Source organism: Mustela nigripes, chromosome 4, assembly GCF_022355385.1.
Source record: "Mustela nigripes isolate SB6536 chromosome 4, MUSNIG.SB6536, whole genome shotgun sequence".
Classification (NCBI taxonomy): Eukaryota; Metazoa; Chordata; class Mammalia; order Carnivora; family Mustelidae; genus Mustela; species Mustela nigripes.
This window is the reverse complement of record NC_081560.1, coordinates 178,719,352-178,731,522: the sequence shown is the minus strand read 5'-3', so window position 1 is coordinate 178,731,522 and position 12,171 is coordinate 178,719,352. Positions and strand designations below refer to the sequence as shown.

The 12,171-nt window shown below is 56.9% G+C and overlaps 1 protein-coding gene across 1 annotated transcript; it reads right to left on the bottom strand.

Annotated features, from left to right (window-relative positions):
- Positions 1-237: 237 nt before the first annotated feature.
- On the bottom strand, positions 238-11,620 carry KCNK18 (potassium two pore domain channel subfamily K member 18). Its single transcript, XM_059395938.1, has 3 exons — positions 11,401-11,620; positions 8,807-8,935; positions 238-1,034 (listed from the first exon to the last, which is right to left on the bottom strand). The coding sequence occupies exons 1-3, from the start codon at positions 11,618-11,620 to the stop codon at positions 238-240; spliced, it is 1,146 nt and encodes a 381-aa protein (XP_059251921.1).
- Between the last annotated feature and the right edge of the window lie 551 nt (positions 11,621-12,171).

Here is a 12,171-nt window from a genome sequence, read left to right as displayed (position 1 = left end):
CTCCCATTAACTGGGCTTTGGAGGATGGTGAGAGTTTTTGTCTAACGTTTTGATATGAAGGGCATTGGCCCCGCTTCCGCTGGGCGTCAGGACCAAAATCAGCCCTCATGCAGGATTTGTCTCTAAGTCCCAAGGTCTCAGGGGACAGGCTGCAGTTCTAACGACCCTGGACCCCAAAAGACAAGGTGAAGAGACCAGCTCTGGCTGGCGTCTGTCACACAAGAGATGGCAGAGATCTCACTTTTTAACAGGCTGGTAAAATACCCCTTTTGCAAAGAACAGCATGAAACTTTTGTAGATGTGAACCAGCCTGTTTTGCACCAACTTGAAAGCAATGCACACGATCTCCATCCCAATGATGATATAAATGGAGAAGAACAAGAAGAAATGGGGGTGCTCTAAAACGGTGTCCCCGAACCCAATGGTGGTCAGCGTGACGAAGCAGAAATAGAAGGCGTTCTCGAAGTCCAGCTGCTTCTCCCAGATGGGGAGGATGGCGGCCGCACAGCAAATGTAGGCGAACACGAGGAGGACGACGACCGGGAGGGGCACGTCCAGCTCCTCCACCTGTCGTCCCACCTGATCCAGGTTGCTGATGACCGAGTAGGAGAGTCGTCCTGACACCAGCTCGGGACACGAGTTACTCCTCTCCACGGCCCGCGGGGGTGGGGGCAGCGTGTTCTGTGTCTCTCGTGCAAGAAGTCTCTCGAACAGATCCGTGTTGCTGCTTGGGGCGGAGGGACACGGGCCGGGTTTGGGACCCGGAAGCTCTTGGGCGTCTATGACGATCCTGGGGACAGCTTCGGCCGCGGGCTTGGTGGCCGGCCTTCTGCAGAGCAGGCGGGAGCACCACCGGCGAAGGGGAGGCGGGAAGAATGGGAGTTTTTGGAACCGATTGTAAGATGTAGACAGGAGGGTGGCCAAGATGTCACCCATGTCCGTGAGGACGAGGAACATCAGGGGGATGCCAAAGAGTGCGTAGAGCATGCACAGATATTTGCCGAGCCTGGTGACGGGGTAGATGTGGCCGTAACCTGAAAGAGAGCACAGAGCCCAGGAATGGTTGTCTGCTCTTCCCCCTCCCCCGAAAAAGCTTTCGAGAGACCTTCTGCCATTTCTCTTCCTTGTTTACACAATGTGTTCGACAATACTCCTCTTAATGCATTCACCGGCGCCATCTGGCCTTGGGCTTGCTTTGCTGGGGGCAGTGACAGGGGAGGCTCAGCTTCTCTTTAGAAGGAGCATGGCATGTCCGGATCTTGGACCCAAGACGTCCTTGGCCAGGGACAAGCATGTCTGGGGGTGAGCTGATCGCTTTTCACTCTGCCGCGGCCATTTCTGAACATCGACATGGCAGGACGCATGCAAGGGGGGAGGCGGGGGTCGGCTCTGCCATCAGGACCACCTCCTCCTCCATCCTCCACAAAAGCACCTGTTTTGAAGAAGCCACCCTTGTCCTCCCCGGGATGTCTGGCCCCCTCCTTTATTTGTTCCTCCATAATGGGCCTTTAGTATACGCCAACAGTGTACAGCAGTGTACATAGCATGAGGGACAGTGGGAGGATGGAAGGTGTGAGACACAAGTTGCTGCCCTCGGAGCCACTGAGGTTTAGTAGATTAGACCAACCCGTTCACAAACGCTAGTGAAGTGGTAAGGATCCCAGCATCGAGACTCTTACCAACCTGCGCTCGAATCCCAGCTCTGCCATTTACTAGAACCTTACTTGGCTTGTGCTCACGTGGTCAAGTTTCTTGCCCATAACACAGGGCGGCAACCCCCGCTTTGTATGTTGACCCCCTGGAAGGATGACGTGAGACCAGGGCCCGACCCGTCGGGCGAGGCTGAGAAATGCCGGCGTCCCCACACTCAGGCTGATCCACACTGCCGGTCGTGCTTACTGTGGGCTGGCAGCGCCCCACCGGCAGAGGCAGATGTTCTCACCATTCACAGGTGGGGAAGCTGAGGCTTGGAGAAATGGAGCAACCCAGCCAAGAGCATTCAGGACGAAGAGCGGAGTTGGCAATCAAGCCCCTAGACTTGTCACACCGGCATTGGAGCACCCAAGGGGGTAGAACCTTGCCATTCTTACAAACCAGTCAGCCAAGCAAAGGGAGGGTGGGCTGAGGCTTTTCCGTGCTCTTCAGGCGCCGCCCCCCTCCCATCACCCCAGCCCCGACCCTCCCATCGACTGCGGGGCCAGAACTGAGAGGCCTCAAACCCCACGGGCCAGGCAGTAGGAGCTTCTGGAGGGAACGAGCTCAGTGACCTCAACAGAGTGAGGGAAATGCTTTTGTATTAAATGCCTGTGTTTAATTTTTGATGTCATAAAGGATGATTAATACAGAAAAACCTAGGCCAATTATGCAAATTGACGCGACAGCACTTGCTCCTCTGGCTGGCTAAACCCCAGCCCCGGCTCCCGGCTCCCGGTGGCCAGCTCTGGCCTCAGGCTCTGCCTTCCAGCGGCAGACACGCATCCGGGCCCCCCCAACACCAGGGTCCCGAGAGAACGCTGCGGACCTCAAACGGACTCATCGGTTGGCATCCATCCCAGAGCACTCCACACCCCCGTTGGCTGATTCCACGAGGCACATTGGTGGCATTTGGTGGCAGGGGAAGTTCAACCTGAATGCGCCCTCATAGCGTATGTACACGTTGAGTGCTTACTGCATGCGCTGGGGACACCGTGGTGAGCAGAGCAGATACGGAATCCCACCTCGTCGAGCTTCTGGTGTAGGGAGAGAGGCAGATGTGAATCACGTAGCCACCCTGGTGAGCTCGCTGTGGCAGGTGGAGATCAACCACAGAACATAAAAGAGCACACTGTCCCATGAGCGATTAGAACAAGGCGCTCCTCCTGGACTCGCCTTTATTGAGCACCTACTTCATGCCTGGCACTTACGGGTGGGCTTGGGGATACAGTGGGAAACGGGCAGAGGTCCTGCCCTTTAGGGCTCCTAGCTGAGAAGAAAGCAAGGCCTTGAGCTTAGCTCTCCACCATCCATAGGATTGTGAGGACCCAACAGGTGTATACACCAGGGGACAGGAATGGGGGCCACGTCTGATGGGCTAACCCTCCCATCAGAAACCCAGGTTTGTTTCAGGGGGCAGGACTTGCCAAGGATTCCAAATGCCTCTGTTTCCCTTCCTTTTCCCTGAGGGTCTCCAGCATCTCCAGCCGTCGCCTCTAGGAGAAGAGGTTGCACAAGTGGCCTCAGAGCCCTGTCTGGGCGTCGTAAAAGCCAAGAAGCACTGAGGCAATGAAGGTGGGGGTGTGGTCTTGAACGGGAAGGTGGAGAAGAGGAGCACAGGTGGGCCACGGCTGGGATGACCATCTGCCCAGTTTGCCTAGGACTGAGGGGTTTCTGTGCTAAAACTGTGGCAGTCCCAGGCAAACTGGGCAGTTGGTCACTCCAGCCATGAAGGGAGGTATGGAAAGATTCTCTGGAGCAGGGACAATGAGGGATGAGGGCACCTGGAGCCTCCTGTGGAGGGGAAGGAGCTCAGACCCGGCCATGGAGCCCCGGGTGTCAACGAAGATGCTTGGGCCAAAGCTTTTCATGAGCCCCATGCAGCCACCAGTGCTTAGCAGGTCCCCAGCAGCCATGAGGGCCCAGAGAGGGGGGCCACCCTGTTTTCTAGATGGTGGACAAGCCCCTTGGGTTCTTGTGCACCCCCAGGCAAGTCAGGAGACACTCCACAGTGGAAACCTCTCGGCTTCTAGGATAGGGTCCCAGCATCAGATCTATTTTAAGGAAAAGAACATCCCACTGCTAGAATAAAGTGCCTCTTAGAGTGAAAATTCCCTGCACTGCAAAATCCCTAATGTCAACAACCATCATTATTACCATTATTTAGTGGACAAAGAACAGGGAAGTCAGGGGGCCTGTCTGCGGTGGCACAGCTCAAAGCCGACAAGGGTGTGCACCCCTCAGCTGAAGGCTTCCCTGTCCACCTGCCCCCCCGCCAGTGTGCTCCTTGGCAAGGGTGAATTTAGCGGGTTTAAACTAGAGGTGGCCGCCTCGAGGTAGAACACGTTGAGTCTAGGAGCTATGCCATTTTTCAGAAAACGTTTCAAGGAAGCAAATCTGAGAGAGTATGTGGCCCCTGTGAAGGAAATTGTATTAACTGTACCCATTATTGAATGCTGAGATGCATAACGGAAAATCCTATCATTTCTTATAATGTATTCATATATTCCAGTACGGTCAGCCCACTCCACTTAGGCTGTGAGTATTTAATAACCCATGCACTTTACTTACTTTCTTTCTTTTTAAGTAGGCTCCACGCCCAGCATGGAGTCCAATGTGGGGCTTGAACTCCTGACCCTGAGATCAGGAGTCCGAAGCTTAACGGACTGAGCCCCCGAAGAGCCCCCACACACTTTACTTTCTAATCCAAGGAGACTGACCCAGTCGGAAATGCCTGGGGACTGACCAACCTCACACCTGCCAGGTGTCCCTTTTTCCCCATCAAGGCCGGGTGCATTAAGGGTGGCCCAGAGATGGAGGGCAGGAAGCACTTCAAACACTGTTATTGATCACAGACAGTGGAGAACCTCCCCAACATCCTCTTCCAGTTGTAATTACCGGACAGCATGATGTCCTAATTGATTTGATGGTAGCCTCGCTTTCTTGGGACTTAAACCAAGATAATGCATTTCCATTAGATCAGTGGTTCACAGCCTGGGCTCCCATTAGAATCACCTGGAGGGCTCTGAAAAATACTGAGGCCTGGGTTTGTCCCTAGAGACTCTGACTTGATTGCCTCGGGGTCCAGGCTTGGGAGCTCATAAAAGATAGCCAGGCAATGTGCAGCCAGGGCTGAGAACCGTCGAATCGCATCAGTGCTTTGCAAACATCGGCGTGCATCAGCATCACCTGGAGAACTTACTAAATACAGATTTCTGGGCCCCACACCTATAGTTTCCAGCTCAGCAGGTCTAGGATGGGGCCTGAGAATTCATTCTCATTTCTAATAGGTTCCCAGGTGATGCTCATGCATGCTAACGGGTCCAGAGACCACCGCATTCGATCAGTTCTCATTGGGGAAAATTTTGCCTCCCAGGGGACATTTGACAATGTGGAGACAGCAGGAGAAGAAGTAGGGCCCTCAGGTGGGTAGGGACCAGGGATGCCACTAATCTTCCTACAATGCCCAGGACAGCCCCCACCATGAAGAATCATCTAGCTCGAGACGTCCACGGTGCCTGCCCAGAAAGCCGGCATTAGGTTAATCCCCTGAAGTTCTCCAGGAAAAGGAAAACAAACTGGACCCCTTTGCTCATCTCCACTACCTTCCTTGAGGCTGCTGTTTCCCCACCACTGCTGCTCCACTGAGCTGTGGGTCTCTGGAAAGGCCTTGCCTTGGGGGCTCTGAGCTCCCTCTCCAGAGCCTCAGCTCGCCGCTAAATGGCACAGCTCCTGCCCCATAGGCCGGTCGTGTCATGAGGCTTAGATAAGATCGTGCATCTAAAGGCTGGACACACCATGCCCCGTGCTGGGAATTGCCCAGGAGGGCGGTAGTTAGCGGTGTTCTTTCGGCCGGTCCCTCCCTGCCCTGCCGGTAGCCGCGGGGAGGGGAAGAGCCCGGCTCTGAAAGGAGCCACCTGGGGGCGCGCTCGAGCACAAACTCGCGTCCATCCGTGAAGCTGTCGCTGCAGACGCGGGGTGTTCACTCCAGCAACTATTCCTTCATCTTTCCTGGGGTACCGCTGCTCCCCCACCCCCGATTTAGAGATAGATCCAACTGGTCTAGGTCCTTCTGGTCATCTGCCAGGACTGACTCAGGTGTGGGGGGTTTCTAGGAAGGGTTTCTTTGCTGGTGGGGACGGCCAGCCCCTTCTCGGCCGCACATGCAGTGCCGCGCGACCTGAGTGGACTCAGGTGACCTGCTGAGCCGCTAAGCAGGATGGGAGAGGACCTGAGGCTCGAGGCCACGGCCGAGCCGCATGTGGACCGGCCCCGGAGCTGCCTCCACGGACTTCTTACTCCGGAGGGAACGTGTTCCCCCTGTGGTTGAAGCCGGTTGGGTTGGATTTTCCGTGAGCGGCAGCTGAGCGGATTCTGGCGTCACCTACACTTATCTTCACGGTGACCTGCAAGGCCACCGAGGGAGTCAGAAGGGCCACATCGCTCCCTGATGGTCACACCGCTGACCCCTGACGGCCAGTCTCCAGGGTCCACGGCTGTCCAGGTGCTCCACTCCGCACGTGGGAAGGGGCTGCAGCCCCAGCCCGCAGCCACAGGCCAGGGCTCTGCGACCCTTGTAGGCCCATCCGTCTCAGGGACTGGTACTCTCTTGAATGAAGACCGGGGCCCCAGGGAGTTTTCACTGGCCCGAGAGGGGCCATGGGCCACACTCCCAGTGGGGATGCTGACCCAGGAGCTCCTGAGCCTTGGCTGAGGGCAGCCTCACCACCTGCCCTCCTGTGACCCCACCCCCAGCTGGGGAGACTCCTGCCAGCCCTGGTGCGGCCCCTCCCACCTGTCCCAGCCTGCTGCAGCGCTGCGGAGGGAAGCCAGGGGCCCTTAGTCCCTCAAGCATCCTCAGAGGGGGGCCCAGGGACACAGCACCCAAGTGTAAGAGCAGCCCCAGGTCCCTAGCTCAGGAGGTCACTGCTCCTGCCATGTCCCCCCTCACTCCTGTCTGTTTCTGCTGTCCCCCAGGAGACCACACTTTGTGCGGCCCCTGAGAAGAGGATCTGGGCTCCCCCTCTTTTTAAAAGATTATTTATTTATTTGACAGAGAGAGACACAGCAAGAGAGAGAACACAAGCAGGGGGAGTGGGAGAGGGAGAAGCAGGCTTCCCGCTGAGCAGGGAGCCCAATGCGGGGCTCGATCCCATGACCCTGGAATCATGACCTGAGCCAAAGGCAGATCCTTCATGACTGAGCCACCCAGGCACCCCTGGGGCCCTCTTTAAATGAGCACGTGGGCACTGTAGGGGTCAGCTCTGCCCCACACCCTCCCCTCTATCCTGGGCTGTGAAAGGACTGCCCTGGGTCAATGATTTGCACATAAGGAATCCTTGCTTTGGGGCTGAAGACGCACTTAAGAAAGTGCAGGGAATGGGGTGAGGCGGGTTCCTTCTCTCCAAGCGCCTTTCCTTCCAGGCCCTGGCATCAACTCCGGCCAGACATAACGTCTCTCTGGGAATCTGAGCTGCCCCTGCGCCCCAGGCACAGGAAGACTCTTGCTGGGGCTCCCTGGGCGGGGCTGGGCAGCATCCCTCAGCACCCCCACTGGCCTGCAAGCCTGGCAGGCTAGTCTAGGGAAAGAGCACCGGACTTGGAGTCTCGAGGCCTATTCATGGGCACCCGCTCTACTCACTGTGTGGCCTTGGCCTCTAACAACACCTCTCTGGGCTCAGGCTCCCCCACCTGATTCATAAGACCTCTCTGAGCCTTAAAAGAGGCAGCTTAGTGCCCCGAGGGTAGCTGTTGGTCCTCATTACCACCGCAGCCCTTCCTCCTACCTCACCTCACTGTCGGCGCTCCCAGTCCTGCTCTGGGGCACCAGCGCCCCTCCCCACACCACGCCTCCCCCCTTCGGTGCTCCCCTCTGTTCCCCTGGGAGTCAGTTATCATCTATATGCTGGTGACTCTGAAACCCAGCTCCCCAATCTTGCCCAGACCCCTGAGCCTCAGACCCACATTTCCAGCAAGGCTACATGTCTCCCCTTGGAAGCTCCCCTGGAGACTTGGCCTTGACTGGCCCCAAATCATTGCAGGGTCTTCCCCACCCTCCCCGCAGCCTGTCGGTCCCACTCAGCAGAGCTAGAGACTGATGTTTTCCTCATCCCGCAGGTATCCGAACACTGCAGACTTTCCTGCAAAGACTTCCTCCAGTCCGCCCCTCTTCTCTGTCCTCGTGACCACTGTCCTGGAAGAGGGTCCATCCTCGCTCACATAGGCTGCCACAGAAGCCCCCCCACTGCTCTCCCTGCTGCCAGTCTTACCCTTTCTTATCCCCCACCCCCACCCCATGCTACAGCTGCGGTGATCTTTCTGGAACGCTGCGCTACCGTGTTCTTCCCTCGTTTAAAGGACATTCCCACTGCCCTCAGGATGAAGCCAAACTCCTTAGCCCAGCTTGCAGGGTCTTCCCGTGGCCTGGGCCCTCCTCTCCCTCCCACCTCTCGTCACCCCTAATGAACCTCCTTACAATGCCCGCCATTCCTTCTGTTCCTGGGCCTTCGTCCACACCAGGCCTGGAGTGGCCTCTTCACGCCCACGTCCCCCCACACCGGCGCCTCCTGCTCTCCCTGACTCAGCCTGGCCGTCATCCCCTCCTGGGAGCCTTTAAAATGTTCTTACCATTAATGTGTCGCCTCTTGGGCCACCCCGAGCCTGGGGCAGCTGCCCTTACGCTGCGCCCCGACGATACCCCGAATACATCTCAGGCTGACCACATCCGGTCGCCCGGGAGCCTGGGCCGGCGGGTACCACTGGCAGGAGGTGTTTCGTACAAGAACATTCAGCCAAGGGGCAGAAGGGGACTGAAAGGCAACCCACACCGTGCTCCCTGGGGCCTCCACCAGGGGCAAGGGGCTGCACCCACCAGAAGGGACGACAGTCCTTCCAAATTCCAACCCCCGCCCCCCGTCTTCGCAGGGAGCACAGTCCTGCAGATTTACGTGGCCCCTCGGCCCGGCGGACCCGGCACAGGGCCGGCCCTCCTGCACCATTACTTGACCAAGTGAGCTGAATATTCTACCTCCCCACCAAGGCGCCCCAGCCTCCCCCTGCTCCCTCTTGCTCCCCTGACATCTCCCCCCAGGCCTGCCCTTACCCTGGGACTTACCCACGGTGCTGATCACTGTGCAGCAGAAAAAGAGCGAGCTCAGGAAGGACCAGTCTGCAAACCCGTTAAACCAGTGGGGCTTCACCTTCTGCAGCAGCACCCGGAGGTCCCGTTTCCTGCCTTCCTCCACTGGGGAAAGAGAGGACCAGAGTGAGGAAGTGGGTTTTGCTCAAGACAGGTCCCACCACGTGCAGGGGTCTTCCCTAAGGAACAGGACCCCCCTGCCTTGTGGCTCCTTAATGCCAAAACCTGGCTCTGCTTTTGCTGTCTCTGCACTTAGTTCCTGCAGAGATGACAAGGCCTTGTCCTTTGTGAGAGGAGCCCTAGGGAGAGGCCCCCAGGGGTCTGGCACAACCTCAGCCACAGGATTGCTGTGTGGCCTAAGGGGGCTTCCAGAAATTTCTGAGCCACCGTGTCTGTCGCTTTGCAAAGGGGCATTCAACTTCTGCTCAGTCTCTTTCACAAGGTTTTGAGAATTGAAAACAAAATGGGTCTTATGAAATGCAAGCTCTTATATGGATACAAACCATCCCTACTCCCGGAGGTCATTAAGCCTGATGGCATTTGGTACTTGTACTGGGATCTGTGGGCACCGAGGCGCCTGAGGATTTCTGGGAAGCCACGGCTTTCACAGCAACTGACCCTGGGCCAGCCGAGCACGACTGGGGCCCTGGTTCCTCGGGGAGGTTCCCAAATAGCTCTGTTGGCCTGGGTGGCCAGTGGGCTTTGGGACCTCAGAGCCATCCTGAGACCCTGGCATGCGGCGGGAGCTCACTGCTCATGTGAAAGGGTGCCGAGCCGGGAGTCTGGACATTCTAGAGCCGGCTCTGACCCTGGGTAGCTCCCACAGCCGTGGACGGGATGCTTCTTTCCGAGCCCTTCCCCATCAGGGAGGGAGCATGATGTGGTGACAAGGGGGGTCTGGAGTCCAACGCCCGGGGTGGAATCCTTGGCTCCATGTCATAGTTTGTGACCTTGGCCAGCTGCTTAACTCCCAGACCCTTTGTTTCCGAATCTGTGAAAGGGGTCAGTTCATACAGGCCCCTGGGGGCGGCGTGAGGACTAAGTGCGATAACGCAGGAATGTGTTCCGCACTGGGTCTGCGCTTACCGGGCATTTAAATCTCCAACAAAAATTAGTAAAAAAAAAAAACGGGGTGGGAGGGGCGTCTAGCTGGCTCGGTCAGAAGAGCACGCAACTCTCTTGATCTCAGGGCCATGAGTTCGAGCCCCACATTGGGCGCAGAGATTATTTAAAAAACAAACACAAAATGGGGTTGGCCCAGTGCTGTGTTCCCATTGTATTCTCTCCGTCAGAATCACCAGGGAAACGTTGTAAGATTCCCAGCCCAGCTCTGGAAATCCTGATTAAGTGGGTTTGGAGAAGAGCCTGGAAATGTGTATTTCAGACAAGCTCCCTGGATGATTCTGATGCCTGATCAGGTCTGGGAAGCTCTGAACTTGTTGCCTTCAGAGCTGGGGATGGCTCAGTGTCCTGGCGGGGGCAGGGGCGGTGGCAGAGGACATGTCCTGGGTCAACTGAGCAGCGTGTGTCCGTCCGGTACAGATGCAGAGAGAAGGAGCAGGACCCTCCATGAAGCAGAGGCTCTGCCTCCTGAAAGCCTGCTGGAGAAGCAAGGTCCGGTCCAAGGGGGAGCCGTGAGCAGCGCAGCTGATGACTTACCTGTCACACCAGGGACATCCTTCCCCTCACTTGTAGAGGCTGTTTTTCCTTTGTCTTTTACTTGTGGACTCTCTATATTTTTATTTTGGTCTGTGAAATACATATTTGCAAACTTTGGGGAACAAGGCAGAGCAGGACTACGTGACTCAAGACAAATGAAACGCAGTAAGGACAGAAAAAGTGCCTTGTGCCTTTCAAGAGGCTTCATGTTCTTAATCTGCTTCCCACAGGGTCCCTATGATTGGCAGGCCTGAGACTGTGGGCCCCCACCGTCCAGCACACTGAGACCCAGAGACAGCAACAGCTCTTCTTCAGGTCACACAGCAAGTTGGGGGAGCAACCGGGATTGAAACCAGGCACCCAAGTTACCAATTCCCTCCCCTGAGTCCAAAGGTAGAAAAGACCACTAGGAACAGGAAGTGGGAGAGAAGGGGGCCAGGCGGCTCCTCCTGGGGGCCAAGCCCAGTTTGATTGTCCCTTGAATCCTAGTTCCTATAGACTGAGTCCTGGGGATGGGCAGGCATGAGTCAGAGGAGCACCTAGGAACCCCCAGCCCCAAGTCTGGTCACCCATGGCCCCCAACCAACCTCATCAAATCTCTGGCAATCCATCCTCATCAGAACCTGTCCGTCTGGGTGGGGCTGGGAACTGAGGCAAAGGGAAGGGAGCAGGTCCTTCCCGAGCACGTACTGGGTGCTCAGTGCTTTCCCTACATTCTTCATAGCAGCCCTAACAGACTCTTGTTTTCCCTGTTTTATGGAGGGGAAAACTGAGGCTCAGAGAGGAGTCATTTGCCTAAGGTACCACACAGAGGTGGGAAGGATACAAGCTGAGGGCTCCCAGCCCCCTGCTCTCTGGGGGCTGCCTCCCCCCATGGAGGAGGGCCCACCCCGCCCAGAGGAGCCACCTACCTGTTCTGTTGCATTTCAGGATGCCACAGAGCTCCACCAAGAACTCCTCAAAGTCTGGGTCATTTGGCCCCAGCTTCTGGCCACCCTCGATGGCCGAGAAGAGGGCAGCACCCAGCAGTGCGTAGGTCACCAGGGAGCAGAGGAAGCAGAAGCGAGGGAAAAGCTTCTCCAGGGCCTCCAGCAAGCACTTCCTGGCCGGGGGTGGCCCTGCAGCCTCCATCCTCCCAGGAGCGCTCAGAACAGGAGGAGCTGGTGGGAGAGGCAGGAGCAGCCCTGGCTGGAGGAGGAGGGACAGGAGAGGAATGGGAGTGCCCAGAGAATGGCCAGGCTCCAGCACTAAGTGGATGGTGCGCGTGCTTCCCCAAGGACCGGGAGGCAGCCGGTTCTCATCACGTTCAGTCACTTAGATGGCGCCCCCCAGCACCCCAAATTGCTATTGATCCACTGGCCTAGAGCTGCCCTGCAGGGGCTTTGGGTAACGTTGTGGGAGCAGCTCTGTGCTCTGGCCTTTCCCATCTGGAAGCTGCAATTTTGACTTCCAGGTACCAAATCTGACTTTTGGTTTTCAGTCAAGTGATTGCCCTTCCCGAGGGTTGTCTGTGGTATCTGGTTTCCTGGACCGGTAGTAATAATAGTCATGGGCATGGCCAGAGCTCTATGGTCTCCAGGCTTGATCGTGTACGGATCTAATTATTCACTCCCCGTAGCATAGCCCCCCTGCCACGACCTTAAGGTGGGAAGAGCTAGACCATGTGATTTGCTCTAGCCAAT